Source organism: Mustela nigripes, chromosome 11 (assembly GCF_022355385.1).
Source record: "Mustela nigripes isolate SB6536 chromosome 11, MUSNIG.SB6536, whole genome shotgun sequence".
Taxonomy (NCBI): domain Eukaryota; kingdom Metazoa; phylum Chordata; class Mammalia; order Carnivora; family Mustelidae; genus Mustela; species Mustela nigripes.
The window spans coordinates 22,805,522-22,828,753 of record NC_081567.1 but is presented as its reverse complement, the minus strand read 5'-3'; the positions used below and the strand labels follow the sequence as shown (position 1 = coordinate 22,828,753).

General features: G+C 37.5%; 1 protein-coding gene across 1 annotated transcript in view; it reads left to right on the top strand.

Annotated features, from left to right (window-relative positions):
- Positions 1-23,232, top strand: part of LOC132027305 (phospholipid-transporting ATPase ABCA3-like) — a 174,484-nt gene that overhangs the window by 67,691 nt on the left and 83,561 nt on the right. Inside the window, exons 15-16 of the mRNA XM_059416057.1 lie at positions 2,561-2,711; positions 13,770-13,868. Of these exons, the coding sequence (XP_059272040.1) occupies positions 2,561-2,711; positions 13,770-13,868 (250 nt within the window). The remainder of the gene's footprint in view (positions 1-2,560; positions 2,712-13,769; positions 13,869-23,232) is intronic.

The window sequence follows — 23,232 nt, the reverse complement described above, 5'->3', positions numbered from 1 at the left end:
TTTTCTTTTCTTTTTTTTTTCTTTTCTTTTTGTTTTTTTTTTTTTTTCTTTCTTCCTTTTTGAACCTCTTTTTATCCCCTTTCTCCCCACTCACGATTTTGGATCTCTTCTAATTTGGTTAAAGCATATTTTCCTGGGGTTGTTGCCACCCTTTTAGTATTTTACTTGCCCCTTCATTTACTCTTATCTGGACAAAATGACAAGACGTAAAAATTCAACACAAAAAAAAAGAACAAGAGGCAGTACCAAAGGCTAGGGACCTAATCAATACAGACATCGGTAATATGTCAGATCTAGAGTTCAGAATGACAATTCTCAAGGTTCTAGCCAGGCTCGAAAAAGGCATGGAAGATATTAGAGAAACCCTCTCGAGAGATATAAAAGCCCTTTCTGGAGAAATAAAAGAACTAAAATCTAACCAAGGTGAAATCAGAAAAGCTATTAATGAGGTGCAATAAAAAATGGAGGCTCTCACTGCTAGGATAAATGAGGCAGAAGAAAGAATTAGTGATATAGAAGACCAAATGACAGAGAATAAAGAAGCTGAGCAAAAGAGGGACAAACAGCTACTGGACCACGAGGGGAGAATTCGAGAGATAAGTGACACCATAAGACGAAACAACATTAGAATAATTGGGATTCCAGAAGAAGAAGAAAGTGAGAGGGGAGCAGAAGGTATACTGGAGAGAATTATTGGGGAGAATTTCCCCAATATGGCAAAGGGAACGAGCATCAAAATTCAGGAGGTTCAGAGAATGCCCCTCAAAATCAATAAGAATAGGCCCACACCCCGTCACCTAATAGTAAAATTTACAAGTCTCAATGACAAAGAGAAAATCCTGAAAGCAGCCCGGGAAAAGAAGTCTGTAACATACAATGGTAAAAATATTAGACTGGCAGCTGACTTATCCACAGAGACCTGGCAGGCCAGAAAGAGCTGGCATGATATTTTCAGAGCACTAAACGAGAAAAACATGCAGCCAAGAATACTATATCCAGCTAGGCTATCATTGAAAATAGAAGGAGAGATTAAAAGCTTCCAGGACAAACAACAACTGAAAGAATTTGCAAATACCAAACCAGCTCTACAGGAAATATTGAAAGGGGTCCTCTAAGCAAAGAGAGAGCCTACAAGTGGTAGATCAGAAAGGAACAGAGACCATATACAGTAACAGTCACCTTACAGGCAATACAATGGCACTAAATTCATATCTCTCAATAGTTACCCTGAATGTGAATGGGCTAAATGCCCCTGTCAAAAGACACAGGGTATCAGAATGGATAAAAAAACAAAACCCATCTATCTCTTGCCTCCAAGAAACTCATTTTAAGCCTGAAGACACCTCCAGATTTAAAGTGAGGGGGTGGAAAAGAATTTACCATGCTAATGGACATCAGAAGAAAGCAGGAGTGGCAATCCTTATATCAGATCAATTAGATTTTAAGCCAAAGACTATAATAAGAGATGAGGAAGGACACTATATCATACTCAAAGGGTCTGTCCAACAAGAAGATTTAACAATTTTAAATATCTATGCCCCTAATGTGGGAGCAGCCAACTATATAAACCAATTAATAACAAAATCAAAGAAACACATCAACAATAATACAATAATAGTAGGGGACTTTAACACTCCCCTCACTGAAATGGACAGGTCATCCAAGCAAAAGATCAGCAAGGAAATAAAGGCCTTAAACGACACACTGGACCAGATGGACATCACAGATATATTCAGAATATTTCATCCCAAAGCAACAGAATACACATTCTTCTCTAGTGCACATGGAACATTCTCCAGAATAGATCACATCCTCAGTCCTAAATCAGGACTCAACCAGTATCAAAAGATTGGGATCATTCCCTGCATATTTTCAGACCACAATGCTCTAAAGCTAGAACTCAACCACAAATACATGGTTTTCTCTAACTCCAGAAACAATTTCTCTGTATAGGGGAAAAACTAAGTTAACAGTTCCCTGATGTCTTTAAAGTCACTAGTCAAAAATCCTGTTCTCAGGTTTCTTTCAACACTTAGTATATCCCTTTTCTGATTTATTTTTTTCTAACACAGTATATATTTTAACTTACTCCACTTTATTATTGTCTGCCTCCTTTGACTAGAAAGTAGCTCTTAAGAAGGCAGAATTTTAATATGCTTTGTTTGCTGCTCTATCCCTTGAGCCCAGTTAATGCCTGATATACACTGAACAACCAATAATAATAAGTAAATATTTATCAGTTTCAAGAGTAATAGGTAGCCAGATTATAGGGGACTTTCTTCATACATCTGTCTTCATACATACATATATACTTTTTCATACATACTAAGTTTCATACATACTAAGTTATTATTATACACTAAGAAAATTATAGAGGGAGTTGATGTTTATACAATATCTTGGTTCTTGGAGTAGCACTTGAAAGTTTTAGGTGTGAGCCTTCCTTGGGTCTTCTTTGTGGATCTAGGTAACTTGAACCATGAAGAACCAGGTTTGGAATTACAAGGAGATTAAAAAGTATGAAAATGCTTCATATGGTCTTTTAAATGATTTCTCTCAGGTGCTGGATATCGCATAGTCATGGAGAAGGAATCACATTGTGATGTTGAAAAGATCTCAGAAATAATTCACTCTCATATTCCAGAAGCTACTGTGGAAAACTTTACTGGAGCTGAACTATCAGTTATCTTACCCAAAGAATATACACAGAGGTAAAGAGTCAAAGTTTTGTATGGATGATTTGGGTGACCAGAAAACATTTTTAATTTTCTATGTTTAGCAAACTTAGTGAGTAATATTTTGCCAATAAGCCAGGTGTCTGTTGCTGACTAGATTTGAAAATTTTGTAGCTTAAGACTTCTCTCGTTGAACAAAAGGATTTCCTCATAAGTTTAAGTTCATACAAAGCTTATTTGATTTTTTAAGTGTTTATTTAAATTCCAGTTAGTTAACATACAGTGTAGTATTAGTTTCAGGTATATAATATACTGATTCAACACTTACACCCAGTGCTCATCACAGCAACTGTACTCCCTAAACTCCATCACCTATTTAACCTATCACTCTACAATATCCCCTCTGGTAGCCATCAGTTTGCTTTCTATAGTTAAGAGTCCGTTTCTTGATTTGCCTTCTTTTCTCTCTTTTTTTCCTTTGCTCATTATTCATTTGTTTCTTTGTCTTTTAAATTTCACATATGCAAGGAATACCAAACATTAACTCCAAGGGATACATGCTCCCCTCCATGTTTATAGCAGCACTATCAACAATAGCCAAATTATGGATATATCCCAATATCCACTGACATGAATGGATAAAGATGTGGTGAGAGGAGTTAAGATGGCAGGGGAGTAGTGGGACCCTAAGTTTGTCCCATCTTTCAAATACAACTCGATAGTTACATAATTCTGGACACCTGAGAAACCAATTAGAGATTTGAGAAAACAAATGTTGCAAATCTACAAGTAGAAAAGCAAACATCCTTTGGAAGGTAGAAGTTGCAGAGACTTGAATCCAGTGTGATGTAGCTGAGAATATGGTGCAGGGCAAAAAGCCTGCCTAATGAGGCTACTTCAAAGTTTTACAAGCAGCAGAGTGCAGAATTGGAGCTTTTAGAAGTTTGCTACGGTAAGGGATGTGCCTGGCTTAAAGGAGCTCAGGTGGTGAAGCAGGGTGGAATCCCAGGTGTGACAATGTGGTCTGAGGTTCCCTGGGGTTACAAGAGGAACAGATGGTGCCTGGGTGCCACAGAGTTACCAGGCATAAGAGCATGGAAGCCAGCTGAGAACAGTGAGTCTAGGTGCCAGCTTTCTGCTCTGTGTTGCCGTAAACTGCAAACTGCTGTGCATTTCTGTGACTGCTTTCCTGTGGTGGGTCCGGCAAAAGGCAGAAGCATGGCAAGACCCTCCCCAGGATGAAGAGAATGAAGAATGTAGGTCCACACGGGGGAGTCCTTAAAGTTTAGAGTTTTGAAACTTGCATGCCTGAGATAAAAACCCTCAGTCACAGGCCAGGTGAACAGAGAGTTCTGATGGAAACCGGGGAGACAAGAGTGATTGCATTTCCATGAAGGCTCACTGAAGAGTTAGGGGTGGAGGGTGTGAATTTTCAGCTCCATATTCACCATTTTTCTTTCTTTCTTCTTTTGGGATCTAGTTTATTGTAACAAACAGACCAAAACACATTCAGTATCCAGTTTTTTTTTTCTTCTTTCTCTTTATTCTTTTCTAGACAGAATGACAAGATGGAAAAATTTGCCCTAAAAGTAAGAACAGGGGATCCCTGGGTGGCTCAGTTGGTTAAGTTGATGCCTTCGGCTCAGGTCGTTATCCCAGGCTCCTGGGATCCTTGCATTGGGCTCCTTGCTCAGCAGGGAGCCTGCGCCTCTCTCTGCCTCTGCCTACTGCTTTACCTGCTTGTATTCTCCCCACCCCTCTCTCTCTGACAAATAAATAATCTTTAAAAAATAAATAATAAAAGTAAGAACAGGAAGTAGTACAGCCAGGGATATAATCAATATAGATATAAATAAGATGTCTGAACTAGAATTTAATGTGATTATGAAGATACTAACTGAGTTGAAAAAAGCATAGAAGACACTGGGGAATCACTTACTATCGAGATAAAAAAACTAATATCTAGTCAGGCCAAAATTAAAAATGCTATTACCAGACGCAGTTCCAAGTGGAGACCATAAAAACAAGATGAACAAATTAGAAGAGTGAATCAGTGATCTATAAGACAAAATTATGGGAAATAAGGAAGCTGAAAAGAAGAGGAAAAGAAAACTATTAGATCATGAAGGTAGATTTAAAGAACTTGGCAATTCCATGAAGTGAATATGAATATTATAGATGAAGAGTAGGAAAGGGGGCTGAAGGTTTATTTACCCACATTATAGCTGAGAATGTTCCTAATCTGGGGAAGGAAACAGGCATTCAACTCCAAGAGGCACAAAGAACTCCCCTTAAAATCAACAAAACATACATCAACACTTCGACATACTATATTGAAAGTTGCAAATTACCAAGATAAAAAGAAAATCCTGAAAGCAGTTTGGACAAGAGCTCCTTAATGTATAATGGTAGACACATAAGGCTGGCAGCAGACCTGTCCACAGAGTCCTGGCAGGCCAGAAAGGACTGGTATGATATTGTCAATGTACTAAATGGGGGGAAATATGCACCCAAGAATACTTTAGCTAGCAAGACTGTCATTCAGAATAGAAGGAGTGAGAAAGGAATGTTGAAAAAAAAAAAAAACCAAAGCTGGAGGCATCACAATTCTAGACTTTCTAATACAAGCTGTATTACAGAACACCAATCATCGAGACAGTATGGTACTGACACAAAACAGACACATAGTTCAATGAAACAGAGAACTCAGACCCTCAACTCTCTGGTCAACTAATCTTTGACAAAAAGTAAAGAAAACCCAATGGAAAAAAGACAGTCTCTTCAACAAATGGTGTTGGAAAAATTGGACAGCCACATGCAGAAGAATTAAACTGGACCACTTTCTTACACCAGAAACAAATAAAAATTTGTTTTTTATTCAAAATGGAAATCAAAATCCTAGAGGAGAACACAGGCAGCTACTTCAGTAACTTCTTGTATGACACATCTGTGAAGGAAAGGGAAACAAAAGCAAAAATGAACTATTGGGACCTCATCAAGATAAAAACCTTCTACAAAGCAAAGGAAACAGTCAACAAAACTAAAAGGCAACCTATGGAATGGGAGAAGATATTCACAAGTGAAATATTACATAAAGGGCTTGTGTCCAAGCTCTATAAATAACAAACTCAGCATCCAAAAAACCAAATAATCCAGTCAAGAAATGGGCAGAAGACATGAACAAACATTTCTCCATAGAAGACATCCAGATTGTTAACAGACACATGAAAAAAAAAATGCTCATGAAAAAACCCTATGCCCCAGCTATTATACATTCGGTATTTATCCAAAGGATAGAAACCTAGTGATTCAAAGGGGTACCTGCTCCCCAATGTTTATAGCAGCAATGTCCACAATAGTCAAAATATGAAAAGAGGCCAGGTGTCCATTGACTGATGAATGGATAAAGAAGAGGTGAAGAGGTGTGTGTGTGTGTGTGTGTGTGTGTGTATGTGTTTGTGCATAATGGAATACTGCTTAGCCATAAAAAGGATGAAACCCAATGAGGTGGATGGAACTAGAGGTTATTATGCTAAGCAAAATAAGTCAGAGAAAGAAAAATACCATATCATTTCACTCACTTGTGAATTTTAAGATACCAAATAGATGAACATGGTGGGGGAAACAAAAGAGGGGCAAACCAAGAAACACACTCCTTACTACAGAGAGCAAACAGAGGGTTACTGGAGGAGAGGTGGGCAGGAGAATGGGTTAAATCAGTGATGGGTATTAAGGAGTGCACTTGTGATGAATGCTGAGTGTTGTTATGTAAGTGATAAATCACTAAATCCTGCACATTAAACTAATATTATAACTAATTGGAATATAAATAAAAATGTGAAGAGTGAACAAAATTTATTGATTAATGAAAAAAAGATTGTATTTCTATAGTGTTGGTTATTTCTCCTCTCTCATTTGTGATTCTATTTATTTGAGTCCCTTCTTTTTTCTTTTTGTTAAGTCTGGTGAGAGGTTTATTGATTTTACTAATTTTTTCATAAAACAAGGAATGGTTTCATTGAACTGTTGTTTTTAGCTTCTCTATCATTTATTTCTTCTCTAAGCTTTATTATTTCCCTTCTATGCTGTCTGTAGGCTTGGTTTGTTTTTTTCTTTCTCTAACTCCTATAGGTGTAAATTTAGGTTGTTTATTTGAGATTGTTCTTGTTTCTTGATGTAAACTAGTATTGCTGTATACTTCCCACCTAGGACCGCTTTTGATGCACCCCAAAGGTTTTGGACCATCATGTTTTCATTTTCATGTACTTTTTATTTCTTATTTTATTTCATGGTTGACCCATCATTGTTTAGTAGCATGTTGTTTAAACTCCATGTATTTGTGCCCTGTCCAGATTATTTTTTTCTTTTCTTTGACTTCTAGTTTCTTAGTGTTGTGGTGGAAAATATGCATGGTATGATTTTATCTTTTTGTATTTGTTGAGGCCTGTTTGTGACCTAATATGTGACCTATTCTGGAGAATGTTTCTTGTGCACTTGAATGTGTATTCTGTTTTATGATAGAATGTTCTGAATATATCTGTTAAGTCTGTCTGGGTCATTCAAAGCCCTTGTTTCCTTGTTTATTTTCTGTTTAGATAATATGTCAATTGATGTAATTGGGGTGTTAAAGTCCCCTACTGTTAATGTATTATTTTTAATTAGTTCCTTTATATTTATTATTAATAGTTTATATATTTCTGTGCTCCCATGTTGGATACATAAATATTTAAAATTATTATGTCTTCTTTGGGGATTGTCCCCTTTATGATTATATAGTGTGCTTCTTTGTCTCTTGTTATGGTCTTTGTTTTAAAGTCAAGTTATCTAAGTATTATTTTTTAAAAATTTTTATTAACATATAATGTATAATTAGCCCCAGGGGTACAGGTCTGTGAATCGCCAGGTTTACACACTTCACAGCACTCACCATAATACATACCTTCCTTGGTGTCCATAACCCAACCACCTTCTCCCTATCCACCTACACCCGCAAACCTCAGTTTGTTTTGTGAGATTAAGAGTCTCTGATGGTTTGTCTCCCTCCCAATCCCATCCTGTTTCAATTATTCTTTTCTTACCCCCCCAAAACCTCCACATTGCCTCTCAACTTCCTCACATCAGGGAGCTCATATGAAAGTTGTTGTTCTCTAATTGACTTATTTCACTAAGCATAACCCCCTCTAGTTCCATCCACATTGTCGCAAATGGCAAGATTTCATTTCTTTTGATGGCTGCATAGTATTCCATTGTGTGTGTGTGTGTGTGTGTGTGTGTGTATAGCACATCTTCTTTATCCATTCTTCTATTGATGGACATCTAAGTTCTTTCCATAGTTTGGCTATTGTGGACATTGCTGCTATAAACATTTGGCTGCACGTGCCCCTTCAGATCACTACATTTGTATCTTTAGGGTAAATACCCAGTAGTGCAATTCCTGGGTCATAGGGTAGCTCTATTTTCAACTATTTGAGGAACCTCCATGCTGTTTTCCGGAGTGGTTGCACCAGCTTGCATTCCCACCAACAGTGTAGCAGGGTTCCCCTTTCTCTCCGTCCTCGCCAGCATCTGTCATTTCCTGACTTGTTCATTTTAGCCATTCTGACTGATGTGAGGTGGTATCTCATTGTGGTTTTGATTTGTATTTCCCTGATGCCGAGTGATATGGAGCACTTTTTCATGTGTCTGTTGGCCATTTGGATGTCTTCTTTGCAGAAATGTCTGTTCATGTCCTCTGCCTGTTTCTTGATTGGATTATTTGTTCTTTGGGTGTTGAGTTTGATAAGTTCTTTATAGATTTTGGATACTAGCCCTTTATCTGATATGTCATTTGCAAATATCTTCTCCCATTCTGTCAGTTGTCTTTTGGTTTTGTTGATTGTTTCTTTGGCTGTGCAAAAGCTTTTTTGATCTTGATGAAGTCCCAATAGTTGATTTTTGCCCTGCTTCCCTTGCCTTGGGTGATGTTTCTAGGAAGGAGATGCTGCAGCTGAGGTTGAAGAGGTTGCTGTCTGTGTTCTCCTCAAGGATTTGGATGTATCCCTTTCTTACAATGAGGTCTTTCATCCATTTAGAGTCTATTTTTGTGTGTGGTATAAGGAAATTGTCTAGTTTCATTTTTCTGCATGTGGCTGTCCAGTTTTCCCAACACCATTTGTTGAAGAGGCTGTCTTTTTTCCATTGGGCATTCTTTCCTGCTTTGTCAAAGGTTAGCGGACTTAAGTTAATGGTCCATTTCTGGACTGTCTAGTCTATTCTGTTCCATTGATCTATGTGTCTGTTTTGGTGCCAATACCATACTGTCTTGATGATGACAGCTTTTTAATAGAGCTTGAAGTCTGGAATTATGATACCACCAACTTTGGCTTTCCTTTTCAACATTCCTCTGGCTATGGGGGGGTCTTTTCTGATTCCATATAAATTTTAGAATTATTTGTTCTATTTCTTTGAAAAAAATTGATGGTATTTTGATAGGGATTGCATTAAATGTATAGATTGCTTTAGGTAACAGAGATATTTTCACAATACTTGTTCTTCTCTTTCTTCTGTTGGTATAGAAATGCAACTGATTTCTGTGCATTGATTTTATATCCTGACACTTTACTGAATTCCTGTATGAGTTCTAGCATTTTTGGATGGAGTCTTTTGGGCTTTCTACATAAAGTATCATATCAGCAGCAAAGAGTGAGAGTTTGACTTCTTCTTTGCCAATTCAGATGCCTTTTATTTCTTTTTGCTGTCTGATTGCTGAGGCTAGGACTTTGAGTACTATGTTGAATAGCAGTGGTGACAGTAGACAGCCCTGTCATGTTCCTGACCTTAGGGGAAAAGCTCTCAGTTTTTCCCCATTGAGAATGATATTCGCTGTGGGTTTTTCATAGATGGCTTTGATGATATTGAGGAATCTACCCTCTGTGCCTACACTGTGAAGAGTTTTGATCAGGAAGTGATGCTGTGCTTTGTCAAATGCTTTTTCAGCATCTACTGAGAGTAACATATGGTTCTTGTTCTTTCTTTTATTAATGTATCACGTTGATTGATTTGCAGATGTTGAACCAACCTTGCAGCCCCAGAATAAATCCCACTTGCTTGTTGTGAATAATACTTTTAATGACTTTTTGGATCCTATTAGCTAGTATTTTGGTGAGAATTTTTGAATCCAATTCCTTCATCAGGAATATTGGTCTGTAATTCTCCTTTTTGATGGAGTCTTTGTCTGGCTTTGGGATGCAGGTAATGCTGACCTCATAAAAAGTTTGGAGTTTTTCCTTCCATTTCTATTTTTTGGAAGAGTTCCAGGAGAGTGTATTAATTCTTCTTTAAATGTTTGGTAGAATACCCCTGGGAAGCCATCTGGCCTTGGGCTCTTGTTTGTTGGAAGATTTTTGATGACTGCTTCAATCTCCTGACTGGTTATGGGTCTTTTCAGGTTTTATGTTTCTTCCTGGTTCAGTTCTGGTACTTTATATGTCTCTAGGAATGCATCCATTTCTTCCCAGATTGTCAAATTTGCTGGTGTATAGTTGCTCAAAATTGTTCTTATAATTGTTTATATTTCTTTGGTGTTTGTTGTGATCTCTTTTCTTTCATTCATAATTTTATTTATTTGGGTCCTTCTCTTTTCTTTTTGATAAGTCTGTCCAGGGGTTTATCAGTCTTATTAATTCTTTCAAAGAATCAGATCCTCCTTTCATTGATTGTTCTACTGTTTTTTTGGTTTCTATTTCATTGCTTTCTGCTCTGATCTTTATTATTTCTCTTCTCCTGCTGAATTTGGGCTTTCTTTGTGTTCTTCCTCCAGCTCCTTTAGGTGTAGGGTTAGGTTGTGTACTTTAGACCTTTCTTATTTCTTGAAAAAGGCTGTATCTCTCTATATTTTCCACTCAGGACAACCTTTGCTGTGTCCCACATATTTTGAACAGTTGTGTTTTCATTTTCATTTGCTTCCAGGAATTTTTTCAATTCTTCTTTAATTTCCTGGTTGGCCCATTCATTCTTTTTTTTTTTTTAATATTTTATTTATTTGACAGAGAGAAATCACAACTAGGCAGAGAGGCAGGCAGAGAGAGAAGGAAGCAAGCTCCCCGCTAAGTGGAGAGCCCAATGCGGGGCTCGATCCCAGGACCCTGGGATCATGACCTGAGCTGAAAACAGAGGCTTTAACCCACTGAACCACCCAGGCGGCCTGGCCCATTCATTCTTTAGTAGGATGCTCTTTAGCCTCCATGTATTTGAGTTCTTTCCAACTTTCCTCTTGTGATTGAGTTCTAGTTTCAGAGCATTGAAAATGCTCAAAATATGCAGGGAATGATCCCAAACTTTTGATACCAGTTGAGACCTGATCTGTGACCCAGGACGTGATCTATTCTGGAGAATGGTCCACATGCACTAGAGAAGACTGTGTATTCTGTTGCTTTGGGTTAGAATGCTCTGAATATATCTGTGATGTCCGTCTGGTCCAGTGTGTCTTTTAAGGCCTTTATTCCTTGTTGATCTTTTGCTTGGATGATCTTCCCATTTCAGTGATAGGGGTTTTAAAGTCCCCTACTATTATTGTATTATTGTCAATGTGTTTCTTTGATTTTGTTATTAATTGGTTTATATAGTTGGCTGCTCCCATGTTCAGGACATAGATATTTAAAATGGTTAGATCTTCTTGTTGGACAGACCCTTTGAGTATGATATAGTGTCCTTCCCCATCTCTTATTATAGTTTTTGGCTTAAGGTCCAATTTATCTGATATAAGGATTGCCACCTCAGCTTTCCTTTGATGTCCATTAGCATGGCCAATTGTTTTCCACCCCCTCACTTTAAATCTGGAGGTGTCTTTGGGTCTAAAATGAGTTTCTTATAGACTGCATAGTGATGGGTTTTATTTTTTTATCCATTCTGATACCTTGTGTCTTTTGATTGAGACATTTAGCCCATTTACACTCAGGGTAACTATTTAAAGATATGAATTTAGTGCCATTGAATTGCCTCTAAGGTGACTTACTGTATATTGTCCCTGTTCCTTTCTGATCTACTACTTTTAGGGTCTCTCTTTGCTTAGAGGACCCCTTTCAATATTTCCTGTAGGGCTGGTTTGATGTTTGCAAATTCTTTTAATTTTTGTTTGTCCTGGAAGTTTTTTTATCTCTCCTTCTGTTTTCAGTGATAGCCTAGCTGGGATCCATCTAGGATACAAAAATATCCTTGTATCCAGCTAGGATACAAGAATAGCCTTGTATCTATCTTGTCCTTTTCTGGCCTGCTAGGTCTCTGTAGATAGGTCCGCTTCCAATCTAATATTTCTACAGTTGTATGTTATAGACCTCTTGTCCTGAGCTGTTTTCAGGATTTTTCTCTTTGTCACTGAGACCTGTAAGTTTTACTATTAGATGACAAGGTGTGGACCTATTTTTATTGATTTTGAGGGGCGTTCTCTGTGCCTCCTGGATGTTGATGTTTGTTCCTTTTGCTAAATTACGGAAATTCTCTGCTGTAATTTGCTCCAATATTCCTTCTGCCCCTCTCTTCTTCTTCTTCTGGGATCCCAATTATTCTAATACTGTTTCATCTTATGGTATCATTTATCTCTTGAATTCTCCCTTCATAGTCCAGAAGTTGTTTGTCTCTCTTTTGCTCAGTCTCTTTATTCTCCATCATTTGGTCTTCTATATCACTGATTCTCTCTTCTGCCTCATTTTTGAGTAAGAGAAGTAGGAGACTCCATTTTTTATTGCACCTCATTAATAGCTTTTTTTAAAATTTCAATTTGGTTAGACTTTAGTTCTTTTATTTCTCTAGAAAGGGATTTTATTTCTCCTGAAAGGGATTCTCTAATATCTTCCATACTTTTTTCAAGCCCAGCTAGAACCTTGATAATCATCATTCTGAACTCTAGTTCTGACATATTACTAATGTCTGTATTGATTAGGTCCCTAGCCATTGGTACTGCCTCTTGTTCTTTTTTTGTGGTGAGGTTTTCTGCCTCATCATTTTATCCAGATAGGAACAGATGAATGAGGGAACAAGATACTAAAAAGGTAGCAATGACTCCATAAAAATATATACTAACCAAATCAGAAGAGACCCAAAACCAGGGGGAGAAGAAAGTAGGAAAAAAAGAAAAAATATATATATGTATATGTGTATCTATATCTATCTATCTATCTATAGATATATATTAGATTGGTGAATAGAACAAGTGGCTGACTCTTGATTTCAGCTCAGGTAATGATTACAGGGTCCTGGGGTGAGCCCTGTGTACTCCCAGCTTAGCAGGTAATCCCTGCTTCTCTCCCTCTCCTTCTCCCTCCTACCCCCCTGCTCATTTCCCTTTCTCTCTCTCAAATAAATAAATAAATCTTTTTAAAAAAAAAAAGGTTAAACATAGACTTACCACATGATTCACCAATTCCACTGCTAGGTATATACCAACAAAAATTGAAAGTAAGAACTTGAACAGGTGTTTGCACACCATTGCTCATAACAGCATTATTCATAAAATCCAAATGATAAAAAATACTCAAATGTCCCACAAATAAATGGATAAACCACATGTTGTATTATCCATACAATGATTATTATTCAGCCTAAAAAGAAATGAATTCTTATACATTCTACAAGAGATTTGAATTAGAAAGAATTATGCTAAGTGAAATAAGTCAGACACAAAAGGATTCCTTTTTATAGGATGCACTTACAGTAGGAAAACTCAAATTAAAAAAAGAAAAAAAAAACTAAAAAAAACCCTCAAAGTAAAAGTGAAGCTTAAGGAAGGAATAGAAAATTACTGTTTAATGGGTACAGAATTTTAGTTTAGGATCTTAGGATAGATAGTTTTGGAAATGAATGGTGGTGATGGTTGTGAATATGCTTAATGCTGCTTGAATTGATGAAATAATATATGTAATGTTTCTTATATTTTTCACAATAAAAACTTTTAAGAGAATAATAGGGAGGAATACATTTGGAAATAAAATTAAGTATTAACTGAAAGTGTTCATATATTTTAAAAATTCAATTTAATAGAATATAAAATGAACAACAGCAGAAAAGAAAATGTATCTAAACTAGTGCTAGTTCCTTCTTCTCTTCTTCCTCTCCTTTCAGGTTTGAAGCTCTGATTAATGACCTGGAAAAAAACCAAAAAGAGCTGGGCATTGCCAACTTTGGTGCTTCAATCACTACCATGGAAGAAGTCTTCAATAAGTGAGTAATAATGACTTTAAAAAAAAACAATAACAAATTTCCACCCTTAAAATGTCAGTTGGAGAGCAAACTCCACCCTCTTCATATTGGAATGAAATCATCACAGTTATAGATAGATAGATAGATAGATAGATAGATAGATGGATGATAGATAGATAAATGGCTTCGCCCAGCTTTCTTGTCTCTCCAGCAGGAAATTCTGCCCACAACTCTTCAGGAAGCCCTCAGAGATGTGCAAAGAGTCACCCTTCCTATGTCAGATCCCTGCCTTCACCCTGTCCTTGACTGAGCTGTCCGCCTGCCAAGTGGTACAGTACTCCTGTGTTTTATCTCAGGGACTGCTCTGTTTCAAAACACCACACTTCAGAAACCCCCTCCACAAGGACTGTACTGATCCTCACAGGGAGGGCCTCCCTCCAGTACTGGCTTGTCCCAGAAAACAGTCTGGTAAATTTTAACACATAGCCAGGTTTTGCTACCCTCAACTGGTGTCTTGTTCCTTTACTGTTGAATCCCGCAGCTCAGTGGTGCCCACAGGAGACGTTGCCCATGCAGAGGCCATATCAACTCTACCAAATATACTCTAACCAGGGGAATCACTTCTCCTTGTGCAACTCAGAGGATCCTCAGACCAGGCTGGGGCTCCACCCTGCTTTCCCTTAGGAGGACCACCAGGCACAACCCTGGCTATGGCGCTGACCTCCCAAGCTTCAGACTCCATACTGTGCTGTTTTTAAAAACTGGTGGTATTGAAGCCCTCTCCTTTTTCCCATTCACTGGTTTTTGGGAACACTTTTCTTGTGCAGTCTCCTGTGTGTTTTCAGTCTTTTCTTTTCTTTTTTTTCCTTCACTCTTTATCTCTCTCATTCTCTCCTGCTACTACCTCCCTTATCAGGGCTCCCTCCCCTGTGCAGCACCCATGGTTCTTTTCTCCCCTGAATCAATTTTTCACAGTTCCTATCTTCCACCAGTTGTTTTTACTGTTTACAGAGTGAAGCTTTGTTTGCTGAGACTTCCAATTGATTTCTTGGGTGTCCAGAATAATTTAATATTTATCTAGCTGTGTTCAAGGGAGGAGACAAGCTTTGGGTCCCCCTCTCCTCCACCATCTTAATCCTGGGCCCTCCTCATTTTTAATAGGATTACTTTGTTTCCTTGGTGTTGATTTGTTTAAGTTCTTTATATATTTTGGGTATTAAACCCTTATCAGACAAAACAAATTTGCAATTATCTTCTCCCATTCAGTAGGTTGCCTTTTTGTTTTATTGTTTCCTTTGCTGTACAGAGGTTTTTGTTTTGGTTTGTCCCAATAGTTTATTTTTACTTTGTTTCCCTTGCCAGAGGAGACATATCTAGACAAATGTTCCTAAGAGTGATGTCACAGAGATTACTGCCTATATTTTCTTTTAGCAGTTTTACAGTTTCAGATCTTACATTTAGGCCTTTAATGCATTTTGAGTTTATTTTTGTTTATGGTGTGAGAAAATGGTCCAGTTTCATTCTTTTACATGTAGCTGTCTAGTTTTCCCAGCACCATTATTCAAGAGACTGTCTTTTCCCCATTGTATATTCTTGCTTCCTTTGTCATAGATGAATTGACCATATGAGAGTGGGTTTATTTCTAAGCTTTCTATTCAGTTCTGTTCTATTCCATTGACCTACATGTCTGCTTTTGTGCCAGTACTGTACTGTCTTGATTACTACAGCTTTTAGTATATCATGAAATCTAGGATTGTGATACCTCCAGCTTTGTTCTTCTTTCTCAAGATTGCTTTTGCTATCTGGAGTCTCTTGTGGTTCCATACAAATTTTAGGATTATTTGTCCTAGTTTTGTGGAAAATGTTATTGGTATTTTGGTAGGGATTTCATTGAAACTTTAGGTTGCTTTGGTTAGTATTGACATTTTAATAATATTAATTCTTTCAGTCTATGAGCATGGAATACCTTTCCACTTGTTTGCATCCTCAATTTTTTTCTTTTTTAATTTTTTTTATTATGTTCAATTAGCCAATATATAGTACATCTTTGGCTTTTAATGTAGTTTTAATTTATACCTTTCAGAGTACAGGTCTTTCACCTCCTTGGTTAAGTTTATTTCTAAGTATTTTATTACTTTGGGTGGGATCATAAATGGGATTATTTTCTTAATTTCTCTTTCTGCTACCTCATTATTAGTGTAAGGGATATATAGATCTGTGATATACAAATTTCTGTATATTAATTTTGTATCCTCTGACTTTACTGAATTCATTTATCAGTTCTAATAGTTTTTTGGTGGAGTCTTTAGGGTTTGCTATATATAGTGTTAGGTTATCTGCACATAATGGAAGTTCAAGACTTCCTTACCAATTTGGATGCCTTTTATTTTTTTTGTTCTCTGACTGATGCAGCTAGAACTGCCAGTCCTATGTTGTATAAAAGTAGTGAGAATGAACTTCCTTGTCTTGTTCTTGATCTTAAAGGAAAAGCTGTCCATTTTTCACTGTTGATTATGTTAGCTCTGAGTTTTTAATAAATGGCCTTCTTGATGTTGAGCTATGTTCCCTCTAAACCCACTTTGTTGAGAGGTGTTTTTTTTTTTTTTTTTTGGAGTTTTTTCACCCTTTTTATTTATTTATTTATTTTCAGTGTAACAGTATTCATTATTTTTTCACCACACCCAGTGCTCCATGCAATCCGTGCCCTCTATAATACCCACCACCTGGTACCCCACCCTCCCACCCAACCATCAATTCAGACCCCTCAGATTGTTTTTCAGAGTCCATAGTCTCTCATGGTTCACCTCCCCTTCCAACTTCCCACAACTCCCTTCTCCTAACTCCCCATGTCTTCCATGCTATTTGTTATACTCCACAAATAAGTGAAACCATATGATAATTGACTCTCTCTGCTTGACTTATTTCACTCAGCATAATATCTTTCAGTCCCGTCCATATTGCTACAAAAGTTGGGTATTCATACTTTCTCCACATCCTCTCCAACACATGTTATTTCCTGTCTTGCTAATTTTGGCCATTCTAACTGGTGTAAGGTGATATCTCAGTGTGGTTTTAATTTAAATTTCCCTGATAGCTAATGGTGAATATTTTTTCATGTGTCTGTTGGCCATTTTTATGTCTTCTTTGGAAAAGTGTCTGTTCATGTCTTCTTCCCATTTTCTGACAGGATTGTTTTTTGGGTGTTGAGTTTGAGAAGTTCTTTATAAATATTGGATACCAGTCTTTTATCTGTAATGTCATTTGCAAATATCTTCTCCCATTCTGTGGGTTGCCTCTTACTTTTGGTGATTGTTTCCTTTGCTGTGCAAAGGTGATTGTTTCCTTTGCTGTGCTCTGTATCTTTGTGAAGTCCAAATAATTCATTTTTGCTTTTCTTTTCCTTGCCTTTGGAGATGGGTCTTGAAAGAAGTTGCTGTGGCTTGTGTTAAAGTGGTTACTGTCTATGTTTTCCTCTAGGATGTTGTTGGATTCCTGTCTCACATTAAGGTCTTTCATTCATTTAGAGTTTGTGTATGATGTAAGAGAATGCTACAACTTCATTCTTTTGAATGTAGCTGTCCAATTTCCCCAGCACCATTTATTGAAGAGACTGTCTTTTTTTCCATTGGATATTCTTTCCTGATTTGTCAAAAGTTAGTTGACCATAGAGTTGAGGGTCCTTTCCTGGCTCTCTATTCTGCTCCGTTGATCTATGTGTCTGTTTTTGTGCTAATACCATGCTATTTTGATTATCACAGCTTTGTAATAAGCTTGAAGTCAGGGATTGTGATGCTCCAGTTTTGGTTTTCTTTTCAACATTCCCTTGGTACTTTGGAGTCTTTTCTGGTTCCCTACAAATTTTAGGATTGTTTGTTCCAGCTCTGTGAAAAATGTCAATGGTATTTTGATAGGGATGGCATTGAAATTGTAGGTAGCATAGACTTTTTTACAATGTTTATTCTTCCAATTCATGAGAATGGAATATTTTTCCATCTTTTTGTATCTTCTTCAATTTCTTTCATAAATGTTCTATAGTTTCTAGAGTATAGATCCTTTACCTTTTTGGTTTGGTTTATTCCTAGGTATCTTATAGGTTTGGGTGCTATTATAATTGGAGTTGATTCCTTAATGTCCCTTTCCATAGTTATATTGTTAGTGTATAGAAAAGCAACTGATTTATTTGCATTGATTTTTCTATCCTGCTACTTTGCTAAATTGCTGTATGAGTTCTAGTATTTTGGGGATGGAGCCTTTTGGGTTTTCCACATAAAGTATTGTGTCATCTCTGTAGAGAGTCTTCTTTGCCAGTTTGAATGCATTTTATTTCTTTTTGTTGTCTGATTACTGAGACCAGGACTTCTAATACTATGTTGAGCAATAGTGGTGAGAGTAGGCATCCATGTTGTGCCCCTGATCTTAAGATGATATTCACTGTGGGTTCTTCATAGATAGTTTTTATATTGAGGAATGTTCCCTCTATCCCTTATACTCTGAAGATTTTTGATCAGAAAAGGATGCTCTGTTTTGTCAAATGCTTTTTCTGCATTAATTGAGAGGATCATATGGTTCTTTTCTTTTATTACTGTGTTCTATCACATTGATTGATTTACAAAAGTTGAACCACACTTGTATCCCAGGAATTATACCCTGGGATTCCATACCTGGTCCTGATGGATAATCCTTTTAATGTACTGTTATATCCTATTGGCTAACATCTTGTTGAGTATTTTGGCATCCATGTTCATCAGGGATATTGGTCTATGATTGTCCTTTTTGATGGGATCTTTGCCTGGTTTTTGGATCAAGGTAATCCTGTTCTCATAGAAAGAGTTTGGAGGTTTTCCTTCTGTTTCTATTCTTTGAAATAGCTTCAGAAGAATAGGTATGATTTCTTCTTTAAATGAATTCTCCTGGGAAGCCATCTGGCCTTGGACTTTTGTTTTTTGGGAGGTTTTTGATTATTGCTTCAATTTTGTTACAGGTTATTGGTCTGTTCAGATTGTCTGTTTCTTCCAGTTCCAGTCTCAGTAGTTTATAAGTTTCTAGGAAGGCATCCACTTCTTCCAGGTTGCTTAATTTATTGGCATATAGTTGCTGTTAATAATTTATAATGATTGTTTCTATTTCTTTGATGTTAGTCTTGATCTCTCCCTTTTCATTCATGATTTTATTAATTTGGCTCCTTTATCCTTTCTTTTGGATAAGTCCAGCCAAAGACTTGTTGATTTTATTAATTCTTTCAGAGAACCAGCTTCTAGTTTTGTAGATCTGCTCTACTGTTTTTCTGGCTTCTATTTCACTGATCTCTAATCTTTATTATTTCTCTTCTCCTGCTTGGTTTAGGTTTTATTTCCTGCTGTTTCTCCAGCACCTTTAGGTGTAAGGTTAGCTTGCGCATTGGGATTTTTCTACTATTTTGAAAGAGGCTTGGATGGTTATATATTTTCTTTGCAGTATCCCATAGGTTTTGGACTGATGCGTTTTCATTCTTCTTGATTTCCATGAACTGTTTAAGTTCTTTAATTTTCTTGTTGACCCAATCATTCTTTAGCAGGATGGTCTTTAACTTCCAAGTGTTTCAGTTCCTTCCAAATTTTTTCTTGTGATTGTGTTCCAGTTTCAAAACATTGTTGTCTGATGACATGCAGGAAATAATCTTAATCTTTTTTGGTATCGGTTGAGACCCAGTTTTTGGTCTGTTCTGGAGAAAGTTACTTGTGCACGTGAGAAGAATGAGTATTCTGTTTTTTTAGAGTGGAATGTTCTGTATATAGCTATGAAGCCCATCTGGTCCAATGTGCCATTCAAAGCTCTTGTTTCTTTGTTGTTCTTCTGCTTAGTTGATCTGGCCATTACTGAGAGTGGAGTGTTGAGGTCTCCTGCTATTAATGTGTCATTATCAATATGATTCTTAATTTTGGTTAGCAGTTGGCTTATGTAGTTGCTGCCATGTTGGGGGCATAGATATTTACAATTGTTAGATTTTCTTGTTGGATAGATCCTTTAAATATGATATAGTGTTCCTCTACATCTCTTACTACAGTCTTTGGTTTAAAATCTAATTTGTCTGAGATGAGAATTGCTACCCCAACTTTCTTTTGAGGTCTGTTAGCATGATAAATGGTTCTCCATCCCCTTGCTTTCAATCTGGAGGTGTCTTCAGGTTCAAAATGAGTCTCTTGTAGACAGCAAAAGGATGGGTCCTATCTTTTTATCAATCTGCAATCCTGTGCCATTTCATGGGAGAATTTAGGCTGTTTACATTGAGGGTAACTCTTGAAAGATATGAATTTAGTGCCATCATATTTATTGCCTGTGAATTCCCTGTTCTATAGATTATCTCTGTAAATTTCTGGACCATGTTACTCCTGGCATCTTTCCTCTTTATAGAATTCCCCTAAAAAATTTTTGCAGGCCTGGGGCACCTGGGTGGCTCAGTGGGTTAAAACCTCTGCCTTCGGCTCATGTCATGATCCCAGGGTCCTGGGATCGAGCCCTGCATTGGGCTCTCTGCTCAGTAGGGAGCCTGCTTCCTCCTCTCTCTCTGCCTGCCTCTCTGCCTACTTGTGATCTCTGTCAAATAAATAAATAAAATCCTAAAAAAAAAAAAAAATTCTTACAGGCCTGACTTGGCTGGCGCATGTTCTTTCAATTTCTGCTGGTCCTAGAAACTCTGTCTCTCCATCCATTCTGAATGACAGCCTTGCTGGATAAAGTATCCTTGACTGCATGTTTGTCTCATTTAATACCCTGAATATGTCTTGCCAGCCCTTTCTGGCTTGCCAGGTCTCTATGGATAGGCCTGACATATTCTGATGTTCCTCCCTACATATTTAAGAAATATCTTCCCCATAGATGCTCTCAGGATGGCTTCTTTGATTCTAAGATTTACAAGTTTTACTATTTCATGCCAGGATGTTAGTCTGTTCTTACTAATCTTAGGAGGGGTCCTGTCTGCCTCTAGGACATGAACGCTTGTTTCTTTCCCCAGACTAGAGAAGTTCTCAGCTGTGATTTGTTCAAATATTCCTTCTAGTACTCTCTTTGTCTCCACGCCCTCAGGGATCCTAGTAATTGTGATGTTGGATCATGGCAATGATCATGGCATCATTGATCTCTCTCAGTCTGATCTCATGGGCTTCTAGCTGTTTATCCCATCCCTATCATATTCAGCTTCCTTCCTTTCTATCAGTTTATCTTCTAGATCACTGATTCATTCTACTGCCTCATTTATCCTGGCTGTTAAGGTATCCAGTTTAGATACTGATGAGTATCTAAAGTACTATCTAAAGTACTGATGAGTACCTAGATGAGTTGACCAATCTCATTCATAGCATTTTTAATTTTAGCCTGATTAGATCTCATTTCTGTCCTCAGAGATTCTATATTGTCACTGATGGTTTTTTCAAGCCTAGCTATTGACTTCATAATTGCTACCCTGAAGTCTGTCTGTAACATCTTGCTTATCTCCATGTCCATTAGGTCTGTGGCAGAGGCCATTGTCTCTGGTTCTTTTCTTTGTTGGGAGTTCCTCCTCCTAGTCATTCTGTTGAGGGATGGTTGAGGGAATGTACTGAGTCCAAAATATCAACCATAGCCCAAGCAAGTTGAACCCTAGGAAAACCCAAACTGGTCCACCACTGAAAAGATAAAGCCAAAATGAAACACAAGAATAATATTTATAAAATTATTTTTAATTAGAAAAAAAATAAAAATTTTTTAAAATGATAAGGAAAGTAAAACTTGTATGTATATAAAGGTAATATTGAATAGAGAAAAAAGGACTATATTGAAGCATATATCTATTTTAAAAGTATGAAAAAGTACAAGTTTAAAAAAGCTATTATGAAATATATATTAAACACATAGTTGAAATGAGAAAAAGGTAAAAAGAAAAAACATAGAAGAAACATAAGGGAAAAAAGAAAAAGAGAGCTGTATCTGAAAAATAAACAAGCCCTGAGACAATGACTGTAACTCAATATACTATTTTCCCCTGATGTTGGGATTTCACAGTTTTATGGGGACCCTAGGGTTATTGTCCTCTTATTCTTCCAGTGTGTCTTCTAGGGGAGGGGACTGCCACACTGTTTCTGCTTGGGCAGAGTTGCCCTGCCCTCTGTTAGGGGGCTGGTCTCTATAGAACCGGTTTTTTTAGATTTTGTTCTCTGGTGGCTTTTCTTGCCTCTTCTGAGGGTCAAAGCAAAAACCGCTGCACCCAGACCCCTGTCCCAGAGCAGAGAAATTGCCGTCTATTTTCTTCACTAAACCCTCCAGAACACAGTCTCTGTTTCTGTATGCACCTCCAAAAACCACAGCCACCCTGGTGCATACCTACAACAACTCTCTAGGGGCTCAACCCAGGGATTGGTGTGTGTCCCTGCGCTTGGTACTTTTAAAACCACAAGTGGCCCCAGGCTCATGGGGCTTGCATGTGTGCACCCACATGTCCTGGATTCTGTCTAGGGCACTGCTCTACTTTCCCTGCCACTACTGCTCTGCAAATTTTTGCCTCCTCCAGGCACAGGACACTTTTGCCCTCTGGAGTTATATCACTTTTCAGGTGCCAGCTTATGGAGGCTCCCTCCCCCTTCTGTTTTTCTTCCACTATCTATCCTACAGATTTATGACTCAGCCTTTCCTACTCGAGACAGGTGGTGTTTTTCTGTTTGTAGAGATCCAGATATATAGTCTTACATTTCAGGCTGATTTCTTGGGTATACAGAATGGTTTAGTAGATATCCAGCTAAATTCAAGGGACCAGTTGAACAAGACTCCCTACTCCTCTGCTATCTTGCCTCTTCTCTCATTTGTTTATTTTTTTTAAGATTTTATTTATTTATTTGAGAGAGAGAGATCACGAGTAGGCAGAGAGGCAGGCAGAGAGAGGAGGGGAAGCAGGCCCCCTGCTGAGCAGAGAGCCCGATATGGGACCCAGTCTCAGGACCTTGAGATCATGATCTGAGCCGAAGTTAGAGGCTTAACCCACTGAGCCACCCAGGTGCCTCTCATCTGTTTATTTTTTAATCTGACTGTGTGTGTGTGTGTGCGCGCGCGCTCGCATGCATATTGAGTTATGTAAGTTCTTTATGTATTTTCCATATAAAGACTTAATAGATTTGTCATTTACAATTATCTTTTCCCATTCACTAGGTTGCCTTTTTGTTGTGTTGATGGCTTCCTTTGCTGTGCAGAAGCTTTTTATTTTTGTTTAGTACCAACAATTTATTTTTGGTTTTGTTTTCCTGGCCTCAGGAGATATATCCACAATTATGTTCTAAGACCAATGTCCAAGTGATGACTGCCTGTTTTATTTTATGGCTTCAGGTCTCAAATTTAAGTCTTTAATCCATTTTGAGTTTATTTTTGTGTATGGTGTAAGAAA